Source organism: Meles meles, chromosome 20 (genome assembly GCF_922984935.1).
Source record: "Meles meles chromosome 20, mMelMel3.1 paternal haplotype, whole genome shotgun sequence".
NCBI lineage: Eukaryota > Metazoa > Chordata > Mammalia > Carnivora > Mustelidae > Meles > Meles meles.
The window spans coordinates 17,913,406-17,932,410 of record NC_060085.1 but is presented as its reverse complement, the minus strand read 5'-3'; the positions used below and the strand labels follow the sequence as shown (position 1 = coordinate 17,932,410).

Sequence of the window (19,005 nt, the reverse complement as noted above, 5' to 3'; positions counted from 1 at the left end):
TTTTTCAGCATTTCAGTAGTTGTGAGACTGCAGCGAGGTCCTCCTCCCCGACACCGCCAGGTGCAAGCGCCCTACTGGCAGCCCCACGGGCTCAGATCCCTGCTGTCCCCCATGCGGCCTCGGCATTGCCAGCCCTGTACACTGTTGGCACTGCGCTGCGCTGCGGGCCTTGGCTGTCCACAGCTTCCTCCCAGCCCCCAGTGACCGCTATTTGCGCACTCGGGCCACCAGGTTACGCTGTACCCCACAGGCCCTCTGATGACTTGAGAGGTGTGTGATTCTGCAGAAAACCCATCCAGTGATACAGGAGAAATGCCTGTAGGGTCTTCTGGAACAAAGTGCCTAGGGTCAAGGTTTATCTTGAAACTAAGGTGGAAAATGATCAGCTCAACCTTTCCAGTCCTGTTTGAGAAGGGTTCTCGTTCATTTCCAGGGATGCTGGATTGAGAAAAAAGAAGTAAGTGATCTGATGATTATCTGTTTCATAAAGCATTTTCAGCAAGGGGGAGAGGGGGAGTTGTTAAAATTCCACATCACAGAGCCCTCTTCTGAACAGGGAGCTGGAGGAGGAAAATGGCACATTCTTGCTGTTGATCTAGTGTTTTCCAAAGTTTTGTGCTGACTGTAAAGGACTCAGCTTGCTCTCTGTGGCCTGATTCTGATGGCATTGCCTCCAAGAGACAAGAAACTTGTGCTAAGAAGCCAGCAAAGGCAGCAACAGGCCACTAGGCACTCATGACCTCGCTAGTGGGGCGGTACCGGCAGCTGCGCTGAATTACATTAGAGAAAAGACGGCAGCCGCAGACCCAGTGGGCCACTGTCCACCAAGCTGCAGGGCACTGCTCCAACTCTCACCTTCAGAAGCAGCCAGCGGCCCGACCCGCTGAGATGCTAAGCCCCAGAGTGCAAGAAAGCCTCTCTGACACCCAGCTGTCTCCTCCAATCGTGCAGCCACACAGCACGCTGCATGCTGGGCCAGGCTGTCCCTCTCTGGCAAAACACCAGCTACAGGGCTGCACCCCAGAGAGATCCAACTACTCACATTTATCAAGGGCCTGCCAACTCAAGACTGAGGGCTGCAGACAGACCACAGCCAGGTGCTCCTCCCGTACTCTCTCTCATCTTCATCATACCTCTGAAGACAGGGGCTGGGAAACAGGATCGGGTAAGTTAACACCTTGCCAGCGCTAATGGGGACCAGATATGAACCCCAGAGAGTCTGACTCAAGCTTGATACCATGTGACATTCCCCCTCAGGACTCATGACACCTTAGGGAGCTCATAATCCCATCATGAGGAGCAAAGAAACCTAAAAACTAGATAAGAGATAAAGAACAGTCCTATACAACAATGAAAATGTCACGAGGCCACACACGACCAATTGCCAAGGTCATGGTGCAAACCGCAAGTGATACTAGCTTTCAGAAGCCAGGAAAGGGCATTCAGCCTAACCGTCAGAAAAGAAAGGGCAGGTTTGCCTGAAGGAAAATATCCAAGGCAATAAACTCTTTCTGATTAATGGTTTTCCCTGAGAACTTCAAGCATAAAGTGGTTGTTGGTAAGAATGTAACACTTACCTGTGTGGAAAGCAAGGCCCCAAATCAGACTATGTCTGATTATTAGGTCCTAAAGCTATTTAATACCACAGACCCGTGAATTTACCAGGTGTCAGGCCCTCTTCTAAGCTCTTTATCTGAACTAACTCCTCTGATCGCTAGAACAACTGTGGGAGGCAGGTCCTAGGATCTGGCTCACTTACATCAGGAGGAAATGAAGGCACAGAGGCCCAATCACCTGCCCCGGGCCTTGGCCAGCACGGGTGCTGAAGTGTGATGGGAATCAGGCCTCTGGCTCCAGAACTTTTGCACAGAGAGGCTCTGTTGACTCCCATGGAACTGAATGCTAACGTCACCCCTGGTGAAAAGTCTCTCGAACAAATCAATCCCAAGCCTAGAAAGAAAAATTACAAACACTCTGAAGGAATTTTGCCACAACCCTCTCACCTGGTACCATCTCCCTATCACGTGGGAGTGAAATAACACCAAAAAAAGGAGGATCATGGTTTTTACTGGGACCTCCGTGTCTTTACAAAATCAGCGCTATTCCTTCAGACACTCCCGCCATGGGAGAATCTATTTTCATCCAGCTTTCACAAGTGGGCGGACAACAAAGCCCGCTGATTAATAAGTAAACACAAAGTGTACTTAATTTTCAGCTCAAAATGTGCTGTCCACACTAATCTCAAACCCAATTATGTCCAGTCGGTTAATCAATGAAACCAGGACGATAGAGATTAATTTTTTCATGCACTATGAAAATACACAGAGTGACTAAAAACAAACAAGGAGGGGGCGCCTGGGTGGCTCAGTTGGTTAAGCGTCTGCCTTCAGCTCAGGTTATGACTCCAGGGTCCTGGGACCAAGCCCCGAATCAGACTCCCTGCTCAGTGGGGAGCCGGCTTCTCCCTCTCTCTCTCAGCAACTCTCCCCTGCTTCTGCTCTCTCCTGTCAAATAAAATTAAAACAAACCAACGAAACAAGGAGGCAGGAAGAGGCTGTTCTGAGCCCTGGTATATCCAGCCCTCCTTCTGACCCCATTCAACAGGACACCACTCAGCCAAGGTTTTCCGGGCCTCTAGGAACACGAGTGGTAGAGGAGACCCCGTGGGAGGAAGACTCTTTTTTTTTTTCCCAGTAGGCTCCACACCCACTGTGGAGCCCAACATCGGGTTCAAACTCACAACCCTGAGATCAAGAGTCCAACGCTCTACTGACTGAGCCGCCTGGGGGCGGGGATGAGGGTGTTGGGAGGATAGGGGAGGACCTTTTTAATGCGCTACTGACTGAGCTCTACTAACTGAGCCGCTCGGGGCTGGGGATGGGAGGGTTGGGAGGACAGGGGAGGAGCTTTTGAATCAGAGGTTTTGGAAGGTCTATAATGGTTCTCACTGATTTGTAAATTATGCTCTGAGAGGAGTCTTACAGTCAGCATCAACAGAGATAACAGGCTTTTTTTACTCACTGTTCCCTCAGAGGAGGAAAGTCCTGCTCCTAAAACATGCAAAGCCCTCTGGAATGTGGTCCGTGAAGGCTTCCCCAGCTATAGCTGACTTCCTGCAAGCAGGAATGAATGCTAGCCTACAGCCCAGCCGAGGCTCAATTCTGCCATTGCTTACACAGTCCTCTGACCCCAGCTGCTGGACAGCACAGGTTCCAAAACTTGCCACAGTTTCTATGACCACCAATATAGCAATGACTCAAGCCACCTTCCCCAGCGTTTGCTGAGGCCTACCCTGTGCAGAAGGCTGTGCCAGGTGCCGCAGATGATAAAGGAGCACAGCAGACCCTGGGTGCCGGGAGCCTCTAGTCTAGAGATACGATGGTCAGAACAGACTAAGCACAAGAAGGTACAGACGCGGTGCTGAGGAAAATCAGAGAGAGGCGAGAGACTGCATTTGGCTGATAGAATCAAGAACGGTTCATGGAGAAAACGTCATAAAACACCGGCTTAGAAAAACAGATGGGAATCCAATGGGCAGTGAGTATGTGTGAGAGGATATTCAAGGGGCGGAGAGCAAATGAACACAGGGACTTGGCCAAGGACCCAGCCTTGGGTTATAAGCACCATGCAAGGGGAAGGCAGAGAAAGGACTTTGGTAAGTCATGCAAAGAAAGGGTCTAAGGGCTACACACTGGTACAGGACCTCCACAGCCCTCACAGCTGCCCATCACAGGGAGGGAGGGCATGAGGTTCCAAGCACAGCCATGTTCTTACCTTTTCTGAATGAGTCCAGGCTGAACATTTCTGGCCAGGAGGGAAAGCTGGAATCCTAAGAAGGAGGGTCAAGAGGCAATGGTTACAATTCTTGGTCCAGGATCCCAAAGAGAAGACTTCAATAACACAGACAGGGCTGTCCAGAAGGCAAGAAAAATGAAGCTCTTCACTACTGAGCCCCAACTGCTGCTCCCAGGCTTAAGGATGGAAGGGCCATCTCCACTCTAGAGTAATTACATGGCTTTGTTTTTTTCTCACTGAGAGCTTTCTTCTTTTCTCTGTCCTAAACTCCCCGAGCCCCGCTCAACAGAACGAGATGCATTTCATCCTGAGAGACATACTTCCACCTCATCGCAATACTTGCAATTTTCCTGGGACTTCTGGGAAGAAAGGAAATTCTATATGGACCCCCTTTCTCATGTGGCATCAGCGAGCGGGACTGATAACTACCCTACGGACAAACTAGTTTATGGGGCTTTCACAGAAAGCCCCACAGGGATGGCACTTGATGGCTGTATCAAGGAGTAACTTTCGTAATTCAAAATAAAAAGCTTTTCATAGTGGAGTTTATTAAATAACAAATATTAAGTTAAAGTTCAACTGTTGAGCAAAAATGTTGGTACATTTTGTTCTTTTAACTGAGGAGTATACCTAGAACCTTAAAACACACACACACACCACACACACACACAGATTAAAAACACTTCCGGTTTAACGATTTTGTTTTTAAAAAAACACTCAAACTCACTTATAGACATTTTTAAGAATGTAGTACTCCTGGGTTGGTATAGTAACCTTTTGTGGCCTCAGTTTAAAAACATCTACACAATGTTTTAGCAAACCAGGATAATGTCCAACATTACAAGGAGTCTAATAGGGCCTACATTTCTGCTCCTGACTGCTTTCCCATCTAATTCTCAAATGGCGGGGAGATGGGGGTGGAGGGCTGACCTGGGGCCGAATCTTTCAGGTCCATAGCAGGTCTGCCCTGATGGCCTCCTCTCCCCCAGGGATGCCGGAAATTTCAGCCGATAGCATATGGTAGCTCAGAGAGAAAACTTCAATACAATATCAACAATGATACAATTCACTTTAAGAAGTTACATCCTATAGACTCCTTCTTTCCAAATTAAAAGAAAAAGGGTGCAATTTGAGATTCTAATCTTAAAGAAAAACCTGAATACTATAAAATCTAAACCATCTAAGTGATTATTACTTGAGAGACAATACTTTCCTGCTAAGAAAGAGTAAATTAATTTGCTTGCAAACAGACTGCTCTGCCTTTAAAAAGTCCCCAACCCTCTCCAACGCTCATATAACACTATCTTTGCCTCTATCAGTCTAAAAACTATGTATGATATTCAAGATAGGATGTTTTAAGACATTTCACTGAGCTCTAGAACATTTCATAGAGACTGAAAAGAAAGTTGCATTCCTTGAAATATAATTATGTTGGAAACTTTTATGATTCGGAGTTTCTCTTAAATAATTCAAAGGTAAGTAAAATAATATTATGTCAAGAGTTCTTGCATAATGAAACACCACTTAACTCCAAGTAGAGTCACTATGGGATGATTCAAGGACAGAGAGATTCCATAATGACTAATTTAAAATGATACCCTTCTTCCAAGACAGTCACAAATGGATTTAATACGTGCCTTTGCTTTACAGTGTAGCTGAGCATGAGGTGTGCCACTGTTCTGTGTGCATGGCTAAGTCGACTTACCTTACACGAGCAGTGACAGTCTCAGATTTTGTAGGCTTTTGAACTGGAGCTGAATTCTCTCCTTGCTATTCCTCATCACGAGGCTGGGCCTCCTCCTAAAAAATACAAGGTTGGGTCACTAAAGTGATGGGTCCCACGGGGAAAATAAAGTTGCTGCAGACCACTGAAATCCATTTACTAACTCTAACAACAAGTTTTGTTAATGGCATGAAGCGCACACTGGACGCATTGGCCTCATTCCAGGACCCACCATGACAGACTCACGACCCATCAAATTGTGAGCTGTCCTACACCAGCACCTGTAAGATACCAAGAAAGAGATGTCATGGTAAAGAGGGGCTTATAGTCCTGAAAGCATTTTCTCCAAGCCCAGAGCAAAACCCGCTTCAGTTCTGAGTTCTAATCCCATAATGACCCTACTATGACCCTACATAAGGTAGATAAAGAAGCTCTTACAGATTAGGAAAATGACAACTAAATGTTGAATGCCATTTTTATAGTTCACAAAGTATGGAAGCATAGACTTCATAGTACTTAATCTATGAAACTACCCAGAGAGGTTGAAACTCTCTTTCCCAGAGAAGGAAACTGAGGCAGATTTTCCCAGAGAAAGTTATACAACTTGCCCAAGATCCCTTAGCTGACTCAGGACAGAATGAAAATCCCCATTTAGGTACTGGACTCCAGAGCTTTCCATGCTTATACGACACTATTTTTCTTATTTCCATGATACTATGCTGTTGCCTAAATGTCCCATGGTTCATTCCTGGAAATAATATTTTACAGTGATATAAAGGTTGACAGGGGCAGGCTGGGTCCAACTGATAAGCTTTGGACCATGGCTTCATAAGTTAAAATGCTTGGAGGATAAATCTTTTGGAGGTAAAGGGGCAACCTACCAGGTTTAAAAAAAAAAAAAAAAATTGCAGCAAAAGATGTATTTCCCGCATCTTAAAAAGCTCTGCAAATAAAGAGCACTATCATAAACTCTATCAGGAAAAGAGGCCTCCCTCCTGGAAACTCCAACACTCCAAGATTTAAGTGTAAATTCTTATAGTCAAGATCCACAATGACAGGGGCTTTATTGCTTTCAAAGAAACTGCAAGGGAAACCATCAGACAATGTCTCCTTTCCCCCTGGCCAGTAAGTTGCAACCAAAAACAGTTTGAGAGTCTGCACCTGGCCATCTGCAGTCCACCTGCTACAGTGTTTGGCAAGCCCCTGTAGACTGGGTTTGCAAAGTGGGACAATCTCTGTCTTGCAACATCACAATTAAGGTGACCAATGTTGCTACAAGAGGACTAGCTAGACAGCATGCTGACGCCATACTCTGGGCTTGGGGGTTCTGAGGACCCCTGGGACTCCAGTTCACTGCAAACAAAGGACCCAACATGCATTAGGTCTTCCCCTGCGAAATGGGGCAAGTCACCATCAGCAAACAAAGAACACCTCACCCCTTGGCCTCCCCCAGTGACAAGGTCGGTGCAAAAAGGGGCAAACCAGGGGGGCCAGAATGCACCAGGCCTCCCTTTGGACGAACGGTCCAGGCGGCACAGGGGACAGACAAAGGTCCCGGGGCACTCCGGGGGCTTCCACCAGGCCCTGCCTCGGGGAACGGAGCATCCACTGAGGCGGAGGCGTCGTTGCGCCAATGAAGCGGCCTCTCCCGCGGTCCCGGTGGAGCCCCTGGCTACCAGGCCCGCCCCAGCGGACCCGCCTGGCCCCCGCCCCCGCCCAGGCTCCATGGCAACGGCAGGCCGAGGCCTGGCTGCCCACGGCTCGGCCGGGCCGGCTTCGCGGGCAGGCCTAGGATGCCCGGCCTGCTCCTCGGGCCCGCCCGCTTCTCCGCCCCACTCTCCGCCAAGCCGGCGGTCGGCCCCGGGCCCCTCCTCGCGCCGACCACCCCCGGCCGCGGCAAGCTCCTCAAGGGGACACGAAAGGGGAGAATAAAAAGCCCAATTCACCTGTTGTTACAGATGTGAAACAAGCCTCGGTGCACCGCGCATGAGCCGCGGGCCCCCCCAACCACGGCCGGACTACAACTCCCACCAGCGGCGGCGCGGCCCCTTCCGGGTCCCGAGGCGGAAGTCCCGCCGGCCGCCCCGGCGCTCCCCGCCCCGCCTCCCGCGCCGACCCCGCGTCTGAGCGGGTCTCCAGCGGGTCCCCCACCCGGGGCTCGCAGTGGCCTCCCAGGGCTCACGCCGCTGGGCGGCCAACCCGCGGCGAGACCCCGGCGCCGGGCCCAATGGGGGGCGGCCGCGGCGGGCGCAGGCGGGACTTCCGGCAGAGGCGCCGAGGGGGTGGGCGCGCGGGCCCCTCTGGGGCGGTGGAGGGAACGGGTCTGGACTGCGGGGGCCAGGGCCCCACACGGCGCCCCCTCCCAGCGCCTCAGCATCCGGCAGTGTGAGAGGAGGAGGGCCCTCGCGAGCTCTGCGCCCCCGCCTCGCGGCCCGCGGCCAGTCAGGGCTGAGCCGGGGACGGAATCCCACTCGAGCGCCGGACCTCCACCCGCCTTCCCGGCCACAGCCCGTTGCCACGCCTCTTCTCCTACTCTACCCTACCTTACCCTCTCCGTTCTCCTACCCTCTCCTACCCGCTCTCCTCCGATCTTCTGTTTAGGGAGGTGAGAATTTCCGCCTCACGACATTGTTAGGAGGAGACCAACGCGATGGCACGTTGGAAACTGTACAACACTGGGGAAAAACAAGGCGGCACTTGCTGGTCTGAGTGCCGCTGGGCTGCTCTGGAGGTCTCGTCCCCGCCCGCTGGCCTCCGAAGGTCCTCTGGATGAGGCTCTCGTGGGAGTTTGGTGGAATCCAACTTCTAAAGGGGAGAACTCAGCTGGGGTTCCTCTGAGGCTGGGTCAAGTAGGAACGACCTAGAATATGCTTTTAAGACGTGGCCTTTCAGGATATATGAAGAATTAGTACCATATCCCGTCATTTTTATCCAATTATATGCAACAAGTTTTGTTTTGTTGTTTGTTTGTTTGTTTGTTTTCTCTCTACATTAGACCAGAAGGGTGGGGGAGGTGAGCGTGGAGCATCATCCACTCATTCAAATAATTACTACCTTTTCTGAGCAGGGCATGGTGCCGTGCTATGGCGTGTGGGAAATGATCCCTGTACAGATACTTGAGTGAACTGTATAGCAATTGTTATAAGCAGGTTGTGAGGGTACAACAAACTTCCCTGGAGGGGCTTTGGGCATGGTAGGCAAGATGAAAACATTATGTGAGGCAAAAAGAAAGTGATAAATGCTGGAGAGGAGGGATCAAGTGTTAGAGGGTTGAGAGGAAGGAACAGTTAATCAGTGGCAAAATGAAGGAGAAGGAACCACAGAAGCGAAGACAGGCAGTGGCACAAAAGGCAAATTCTAAGAATATGCAGTAGCTTCGTGTGCCCACGATTGGGTTGGATATGCGTATGGGCTTTAAGGGCAATAGAACCAGAAAGTGTAGCTGGGAACGCTGTACTGGGGGACGTTGACTTTATTTGTATGCAATTACTCTAAGACATTATTTTTACAGTTCTAAATAGGAAAGTAACATAAGCATCGGATTTCAAGAAGGTTATTCTAAAAGTGCTAGGGTAGAATTGGCTGGAAAAATAGAAGCAAGGGAACTAATGAGATGAGAGGTATCGAGGAATTCAACTGTGCTCAGGAGCGGAAAAGGCAAGAAAAAGGTATGACAGGGTGATGGTAAAGCATCAGGCTGATCCCTGGCCATAGGTGTGTGGAGCGGTGCCTGAGATCTGTGCCAGGGGACTGGGAGGATTGTGCACTGTTACCGTAGTGAAGGGACAGGGCGGTCAGAGAAGGTGATGGATTCTGCTTCATACAGATTATGTTTGAAATGCTGTTGGGAACATTAAGCGATGAACATGTGAGTGATGAACATGTGGTCCCTACTGCAAAAGATGTTCTGACAGAATGAGAAAAGCAGGTCCCCAAGTCTTAAGGCCCAGGAAAGACCTGCAAAAGAAGCACAAGTGGACCATTCATGGTGCTTTTTCCTTGTTGCAGATTTTCCGTTTTCAGTTTTCTTTCCGAAGGAACTTTCCTTGATCTATTCTTAATGAGTGGTTGTATCTAGTGAAGTTGATAAAGTGATCCACTTTATAATAAGGTGAGTGCCAATGAGTATCTTTTTCCCCCTCTCGCAAATATTTCCCCTCTTGTTTCCTGCTCATTTTCTTGTCACTACCTTATTTTCCTGGATCCGGTCCCTAGATTTCACTTTTTGGCTAACATCTCTCTCTAGAACTCCTCCACTTCCTCTAGCAGTAAGGCCCTCTAGCAGTTTCTTCTTCCCCACGTGGTAGCACCCAAGATACATTTTTTTTTTCTTTTTTCTTTGAGAGAGTGAGAGAAAGGATGAGAGGGGAGAACGTCAAAGGGAGAAGCAGACTCCTCCTGGAGCTGGGAGCCCAATGTGGGACTGGATCCTGGGACTCCGGGACCATGAACTGAGCCCGAGGCAGTTGCTTAACCAACTGAGCCACCCAGGCAACCCCCAAGATACATTTTTTAAAAAGATTTTATTTATTTATTTGACAGACAGAGATCAGAAGTAGGCAGAGAGGCAGGCAGAGAGAGAGGAGGAAGCAGGCTCCCTGCTGAGCAGAGAGCCCGATGTGGGGCTCCATCCCAGGATGCTGGGATCATGACCTGAGCTGAAGGCAAAGGCTTTAACCCACTGAGCCACCCAGGCGCCCCAATAAATAAAATCTTAAGGAAAAAAAAAAAAGTTAACTGGTGCTTGTTCAGATCTCTATGTAAATAGGGAAAATTCCATAAACTCTGGTTTTTATTAGGGTGGGGGAATTCATTTACTTCATATGCAAAGAGAGCTTACAAATTAATTTTTTTTTTAACATCCATAATGCAATAGAAAATGGGTATTGGGCATGAAAGGAAGTGACCAAAAAATGCGTTGCATATGGCCCTAAGGTTTAGGAAGAGAAAGTTCAGCCTTGCTTTTTTTTTTTTTTTTTTTTTTTTTAATGTATTAACTTTTATTGTGGCAAAATACCACCTAACATAAAATTTGACATTTTAACAATTTTAAAGTGTACATTTCAGTGACATTTGGTACATGTACATGTTGTACAACCATCAGTACTATCTCTCAGTACTGTCGAGTTCCAGAACATTTTCATTACCCCAAAAGGAAGCCCCATGTGTACCCATTAAGCAGTCATTCCCCATCCTCCTCCCACCCTCCCCAGCAACAGGCCCTGGCAACCACTAATCTGCTTTCTGTTTCCATGGATTTTCTTCTTCCAGATATTTCATGTAAGTGAGATCATATAACGTGGCCTTCTATATCTGGCTTTCTTTCAGTTAGCATCATGTTTTCAAGGTTTATCTGTTTTGTGGCATATGTCGGTCCTTCATTTCTTTTTTCTTTTTAATTTTTAAGTAATCTCTATACCCAGCATGGGGCTCAAACTCACAACTCTGAGATCGGGAGCTGCATGCTGTACCAACTGAGCCAGCCAGGCCTCCTGGACTTCATTTCTTTTTGTGGTTGAATAATATTCTATTTTGTTTGTCCATTCATATGTTGCTGGGCATTTGGGTAGTTTCCACCTTTTGGCTATTTGGCTATTGGGAATAACACTGCTGTGAACACGGGTGTGCACGTTTTTGTTGAAACGCCTGTTTTTACTTTGGGGGTACATACCTAGGAGTAGAATTGCAACTTGGCTTTTTTTTTTTTTTAAGATTTATTCATATTATTTATTTTAGAGAGAGAGCACAAGCGGGAGGAACAGAGGAAGAGAAAGAATCTCAAGCAAGGTCTGCTCTGAGCAAGGAGTCCGACACCAGGCTCCATCTCACAGCCCTGAGATCATGACCTGAGCCGAAATCAAGAGTCAGACGCCCAACCAGCTGAGCCACCCAGGTGCCCCACAGCTTTGCTTATTTTTTAAAGGTAATTAAAACTATGGAACCCACTTAGCAGTCTTCCTTCACATGATTTGTAAGATTTGTTTTCTCTCTTCATCTGGGTCTCTGCTCAGATATTATCTCAGAGACAGTTTCCTAGACCGCCTCGTGTATTTATTTGTGTTATCCTTACTTTTCACTTGTTTCTCCCCTAGAGTCAAGGCCTCAAGGGCAGGGACTTAATTCTTTGTCACCACTGTCTCCTAGCACCTTGCACAAGATCTGGCACTGTTGAGAAGTAGGTGCTGAGTAAATTCTGGATGGGCCCTTCCACTTGGGAGACAAGCACTCGTACACTGTTGCGGGAACCGTATATTGGTAGTACTTATTCAGAGGGTAGTTTGGCAGTATAAGATTTAAAATGTTCATACCCTTTGACTCATTTCAGTTCTAGGAGTTTATTTAACCATACCCCCATATACATGTAAGAAAATTCATTGCTGGGGCACCTGGGTGGCTCATTTGGTTAAGCATCTGTCTTTGGCTCAGGTCATGATCTCAGGGTCCTGGGGTTGAGGAGCCCCACATCCGGCTCTCTGCTCAGTGGGGAGTCTGCTTCTCCTCCCCCTCCCCCAGGTTGTGTGCACACATGCATGCTCTCTCAAATAAAATCTTTAAAAAAAAAAAAAGAAAATTCAGTGCTGCATTATTTATAATATTTATTTTTTTTAAAACCTACCTATCCCTTATTAAGAGGCTGATTGCATTAAATAGAATGTATCTGTATTGGTTTCCAGCTATCATAATAAAATACCCCAGTCTGAGCAGCTTAAACAACAGAAATTTACTTTCTAATAGTTCTGGAGGCTAGAAGGCCAGAGTCAAAGTGCCATCAGAGTTGCTTTCTGCTGAGGCCTTTATTCCCGGCTTGCAGGTGGTTGCCTTCTTGCTGTCCCTCGCATCACTTTTCCTCTGGGCTGGTGGAGAGAGGTCTCTGGTGTCTGTTCCTTTCTTAAGGACATTAGTCCTATCAGATTAGAGTCCCACTCTTATGACCTCATTTAAGCTTAATTACCTCCCTAAAGGCCGTGTCTAAACACAGTCACATTGGGGGCTAGGGTTTCAGCATATGAATTTGGAGGGGACACAAATCAGTCCATAATATCAATTAAATGCAGCAATTTAAAAGAATGAGTTAGGTCTAGTGTGCAAACGCTGAAAACTATCCAGGAAATGTTGAATTTAGAAAGTCATGTTTTATGATTGTATGTTTATAATTCCAACTGTGTTTTTAAAAAGACCATGTGTTGCGCGCCTGGGTGGCTCGGTGGGTTTAAAAGACCGTGTGTTTATACATAATCTTATATAAGCATAGAACATTTCTGCAAAAATATTTCAGAACTGTTTGTTTGTTTGTTTACATAAGCTCTATGTCCAATATGGGGCTTGAACTCTTGACCCAGAGATCAAGAGTCACACGCTCTACTGAACTAGCCAGCCAGGCGCCCCTATATTAGAACTGTTAACTGTGCAGCTACATCAGAGTCTTAGTTTTCACTTTATACTCTTCTACATTGTGGATTTTGGGTGCCCAAAAGTATGTATTCTTTTTATGGTAATGAAAAAATAAAAATAAAGCATTTAGAATATACAGGGCTCCTGAAAAAGACATTTGGTTATAATGATAGCCATTAACACACCTGTGATAGCTAGCCATGCATGCATTTTCAAATATATTAAACTCAGATGTACATTCTTTTTAAAATGTATATTTACTCTATTATAATTAGATAATAATTCCATAATAATTTCAAACATATACAGAGTAATGAGATAGTGTATGTTATGCCATGGCCCTTAGTGTCCCTGCAATTTCTTGTTGGTTATACCAAGAGTTTAACACCCTACCTGCTCTACGCCTGGGCTTTTGCTCAGAGTTGTTTTCAGTAAGAAACCTTGAGGGAGGGGCGCCTGGGTGGCTTAGTGGATTAAGCTTCTGCCTTCAGCTCAGGTCATGATCTCAGGGTCCTGGGATCCAGCCCCGCATCGGGCTCTCTGCTTAGTGGGGAGCCTGCTGCCCCCTCTCTCTCTGCCTGCCTCTCTCCCTACTTGTGATCTCTGTCTGTCAAATAAATAAATAAAATCTTAAAAAAAAAAAAAGAAAGAAACCTTGAGAGATGAAGTATTGTCTCCCCTTGGACAAAAGGCAAACTTAACTTCTACTTGCTGTAAAAATGGAATCTCCCAAGCTCAGTGTTCCCCTCTGATAATGAACACTATGTGAGCAGACAACTATGGTCAATGCTTTCATATCACACCCAGGAAACTTGGGGGCATAGGGAACTGTTACAAACCAACATGAAGATATGGCTACTGCTTTTGCTATAGTGTTTGTTTTTTTTTTAACATTTTATTTATTTATTTGACAGACAGATCACAAGTAGGCAGAAAGGCAGACAGAGAAAGAGAAGTGGAGGCAGGCTCCCCACTGAGTACAGTGCCCGATACGGGGCTTGATTCCAAGACCCTGGGATCATGACCTGAGCCGAAGGCAGAGGCTTTAACCCACTGAGCCACCCAGGTGCCCCACTTTTGCTGTAGTTAAAGTCCTTTGTGTCTGACCCAGGAGTCTCGTGTCTTCTGTCAGCACCTATGAAATGGTAACAGGATAGCTACTAGTTTAGCTTGTAAATTGGGTAAAATTCTAGACCTGCATCTGCGAAGTTCCTGACGGTGACCCAATGTCTACCACCCCAGATTTTTTAAATCATACCATTTAATTTGTAATTAAACCAGAGTGCATCTCTCTAAGTTTTTATTCAGCACAATCACAAAACCAATTTTATACCTTGGATGGCCAGTAAATCCTTAATATCATTTACATTATGCTTAAAATATAGATAAATTCCTTTGAGTAAATGAAAACTTATCCCTGTCCTTTGTGTTTGGTGTTTGGTATCACTACAACACTGAAACATGAATGTATTTCATTTATATGTGTACTTCTTTCAAAGCCTTAGGCTAATTTTTTGGCCCTAAACTGCAGAAATAGGGAGATTTGGGTAATGGAGTATCACATTTTTTGGTATGCAGTGAATTGTACAAATCAGTTATTCTCAATCTTAGAAAATATTTACTGCTGGGGCGCCTGGGTGGCTCAGTGGATTAAGCCGCTGCCTTCGGCTCAGGTCATGATCTCAGGGTCCTGAGATCGAGCCCCACGTCGGGCTCTCTGCTCCACAGGGAGCCTGCTTCCTCCTCTCTCTCTGCCTGCCTCTCTGCCTACTTGTGATCTCTCTCTCTCTGTCAAATAAATAAAATAAAATCTTTAAAAAAAAAAAAAGAAAAGAAAATATTTACTGCTTAACATAGGAGAATGTATAGCTCCGAGGCTCCTTTTTTGTGTGATTTTATTTTTTTTTTCCAAGTAGGCTGTATGTCCAATGTGGGTCTCCAGCTCACAACCCCAAGATCAGGAGTAGCGTGCTGCACCCACTGAGCCAGCTGGGCACCCCCCCCCAAGCTGCTTTTTAGCCATCACTGTTAACCATAGTACTGCCAAAGGAACAACAGATGGGCTTCTTAATTATTTTTTTTAAGATTTTATTTACTCATGTGAAGCAGAGAGAGAGAAAGAGGCAGAGGCAGAGGGAGAAGCAGACTCCCTTCTGAGCAGGGAGCCTGATGTAAGCCTCCATCCCAGGACACTGGGACCATGACCCAAGCTGAAGGCAGACTCTGAACCGACTGAGCCACCCAGATGCCCCAATATGGGCTTTTTTAAAAACATGTTTGAAACTGACTTTTTTTTTTTAACTTATGTATTTGATAGAGAGAGAGAGATCACAAGTAGGCAGAGAGGCAGGCAGAGGGGGAGGGGGAAGCAGGCTCCCTGATGAGCAGAGAGATCCCAATGTGGGGCTCAGTCCCAGGACACTGAGATCGTGACCTGAGCCGAGGGCAGAGGCTTAACCCACTGAGCCACCCAGGCGCCCCTGAAACTGACTCCTTGTCAAGGTAGCTTCGTCCACACTCTGATGCCACTCCTTTGTTTCAAACACATGTTAAAATTAATAAGAGCTTAAAATGACATATCCATATTAAAAAACAAGATAAACATTTATGTTTACTGGAAACAGAGCTGTAATCTTGCTGGGATGTGGATCCAGAAATAGAGGTAGTCTGAAGTTTATAACCAATAAAGTAATATGATTGAGTGGGTGGGGACGAGTGCCACATGTAATGTGGATGACTGGGCCCTGATTAGTGCGTGCATTTATGAATTTAGGTGGGGCTCCCTAAAGTTAACAAGAGACTGGAAAAATCTACAACCCATCCATACCTGAAGACTTAGCTTATAGGAAGTTATAGACTTAGGAAGTAGACTTGACATTGAATGCAGACCTAAATCCAGTTACCCCCTCATTTGATGCATGGATTCCCCTGTCACCCAAAATTTACAGTGGGAACAGAGTCTCAAGTTACTAATGTAAGACTTGTTTCTGGCTGGATTTCCTGGATGATCGAGTAGAGATTATCACAAAACCATCAGAGAAGGAGATACATGTATGGGGGGAAAAGATCCCCATTCGTGAGATGTTTATATATCAAGCTTTCAAAACATACGAGCAAACCTAGCTAAAAGAAAGAGCCAACAAAAATCAGCATCAGGAGATGAATTCACTGCAATTAAAATGAAAAAAAACTGATAATAACATTAAAGTATGTATTTTAGAGTATCCAGACATAAAGGAAGGATACCTATTTTAAAAGAATAAGAAATTATGAAATAAAAGTCATCAGAAATGAAAAGGTGACAGATAAATATGTAAAGAACCAGATAGAAATCCTAGAAATTAAAATTTTTTTAAATTTTATTTATTTGACAGACAGAGATCACAAGTAGGCAGAAAGGCAGGCAGAGAGAGAGGAACGGAAACAGTGGGGTAGAGAGTAGAGAGCCTGATGCGGGGCTCAATCCCAGGACCCTGAGATCATGACCTGAGCCGAAGGCAGAGGTTTAACCCACTGAGCCACCCAGGTGCCCCTATGTCGTATTCTGAATGAGCAGCTCATTCTAAGAGAAAAACTAAAAAGAACAATTAAAAAAACATGAAGACTAGGGGAGCCTGGGTGGCTCAGTGGGTTAAGCCTCTGCCTTCAGCTCAGGTCATAATCCCAGGGTCCTGGGATAGAGCCCCACATCGGGCCTGCTTCCTCCTCTCTCTCTGCCTGTCTCTTTGCCTGCTTGTGATCTTCATCTGTCTGATAAATAAATAAAACCTTTAAAAATAAAAATAAACATGAAGGCTAGGTTGAAGGGCTTCAGTGTAAGTGCATAATATAAGTTGCGGGACGCCTGGGTGGCTCAGTGGATTAAAGCCTCTGCCTTCAGCTCAGGTCATGATCTCAGGGTCCTGGGACTGAGACCCACATCGGGCTCTCTGCTCAGCAGGGAGCCTGCTTCCCCCTCTCTCTCTGCCTGCCTCTCTGCCTACTTGTGATCTCTCTCTCTCTGTCAAATAAATAAAATCTTTTTTTAAAAAAAGAATTCTATATCTAGCTAAACTCATGCTAGAATGAGGAAAAGGTAAATACATTTTCTGTTCCCTAATGAGTAAGAGATGGTCTTAGCCAGTGACCCTCACTGAAAGAACTAGAAAATGTGCTTCTCAGAAGAAAACACCCAATGGAAAGGAGTGGGTTTACTACCTACTATTAAAATCGGTTTTTTGTGTGCGTGCATGTAAAAATAAAGGTTGGAACTAAAAGTTTAGGTAAAAATAGAATACAAAGGTATGTGTCATTTGGGATGTTTGGAGCAACCAGAAAGAGAAACCTTGACTGCAGCCTGGCTTAGCGTGTAGAGACGTGCATTGTCTCACATACCAGGAAATCCTCAAGTACAGCAAAGCCTCGTCGACTGATTCAGGGTTTCAGTAATGTCATCAGGGACCCAGGTTCTTTACATTTTTCTGCTTTCCAGCTCCAAAGTGGGCCCTGTCCTCAGGTTTCTAGCAAGCGGGTTTAGCGGTTCTCATAAAGATTCAGAAGACTCCTTTTCATCTTCCACTGACCACAATGGGACATCATTTTGTGACTTTATCCCTGCCCACGGGGAAAGAGTCAGTCCTTAGGGCAAACAGGCCCAACCCTGATTCCAGAGGAGTCAGTTCTTTTGCAGAAGGAAGATAAAGACAATAATTAACTTGGGATTTTGTTAGAAAATTTTATTTATAGGGATGTCTGGGTGGCTCAGTCAGTTAAGCGGCTGCCTTTGGCTCCCGTCATGATCCCAGGGTCCTGAGATCAAGTCCCACATTAGGCTCCTTGCTCAGCGGGGAGCCTGCTTCTCCTTCTGCTGCCACTCCCCCTGCTTGTGCTCACTGGCTCTTTCTCTCTCTCCCTCTGACGAATAAATAATTAAAAATTTTTTTAAAGGAAATTTTATCTATCCAGCCAGTCGGGTCTTTTTTCTTGGTTTTCCCTTGTTTTTGTTTTGTTTTGTTTTTTTGGTACCAGGCTGTTTGGGTCTTTTGAGTAGGAAATGTAATTCTTCTATTAAGCACTAGAGGTCCCCAACATATATTTCCAAATCTGTTTCCCTGTATGACTTGGCTATAGTCTTGGATCAGGAATGCGTTTCTTTTAGAGCTGACATACAATCTTTCATCTAAGGATCATTTCCAAATTGAAAAAAAAAAAAATTTGGAGCCCCTGGGTGGCTCGGTCAATGGAGCATGGGACTCTTCATTCGGCTAAGGTCATGCAGGGTCATAAGATCAGGCTGCACATTGGGCTCCCACACTCACTGGGGAGTCTGCTTAGGATTCTCTCTCTCCCTCCGCATGTGCGTGTGCTCTCTCTCCCTCTAAAATCACTTTTAAAATTTTATAGCAGTTAGAATTTCAGCTACTCAAAATAGTTGCCAAGAATGTATTTTGTTGTGTGTGTGTGTTTTTTTTTAAAGATTTTATTTATTTATTTGACACAGAGAGAAAGAAAGTACAAGCAGGGGGAGCAGCAGGCAGAGGGAGAGGGAGAAGCAGCCTCCCTGCTGAGCAGGGAGCCCAATGTGGGCCTCGATCCCTGGGATCATGACCCAGGAGTCACTCAAGAATGTATTTAAGTGCCTGGTAGATCTACAGGTGCGGAGGCCAGCCTCTTTATGGATTGCACCTCTTAACTGATGGGAATTCGTTAGATGTTCTTGTGAATACAGCTTCTTTAGCTATGAATCAGACAGGACATATACACCTAGAGAGCCTTCATAGGATCTAAGGACAGCCAGATTTATGCAAATTAATGTCTTTGCCATTGTTGAAAGGCTGTTCTCTTTCTGGCTAACAGTTACCATGGAAAATCATGTGGGCTTGTTCACGGTCTGGGAGGTATGTTACCAGATAGGATTCTTTTCCTCACTTTCATCTCTTCTATTTTATCACAAGCTTACTGGACTGTGTTTTAAGTCCTTCTAGAAGAAGCAGAAGTTGAGGGGCATCTGGGTGGCTCAGTCAGATAAGTGTCTGCCTTCAGCTTGGGTCATGGTCCTAGGGTCCTGAGATGGAGTCCCATATCGGGGTCCCTGCTCAATGGAGAGCCTGCTTCTC

At 46.0% G+C, this 19,005-nt stretch overlaps 1 protein-coding gene across 5 annotated transcripts in view; it reads right to left on the bottom strand.

The window, feature by feature from the left end:
* The window catches only part of DHX30 (DExH-box helicase 30), a 29,284-nt gene extending 21,688 nt beyond the window's left edge, over nt 1-7,596 (bottom strand). For 2 of the 5 annotated variants that reach the window (XM_045990877.1, XM_045990880.1), the window contains exons 1-4: nt 7,465-7,596; nt 5,501-5,595; nt 4,726-4,832; nt 3,775-3,829 (exon numbers count right to left, since the gene is read on the bottom strand). In XM_045990877.1, the coding sequence (XP_045846833.1) occupies nt 3,775-3,829; nt 4,726-4,750 (80 nt within the window). In that variant the 5' untranslated portion in view covers nt 4,751-4,832; nt 5,501-5,595; nt 7,465-7,596. Of the gene's footprint in view, nt 1-1,042; nt 1,149-3,774; nt 3,830-4,725; nt 4,833-5,500; nt 5,596-5,682; nt 5,700-7,464 lie in introns of those variants that run through there. The other 3 variants (XM_045990878.1, XM_045990879.1, XM_045990881.1) reach the window with 3 other exon arrangements.
* Nucleotides 7,597-19,005: the final 11,409 nt, after the last annotated feature.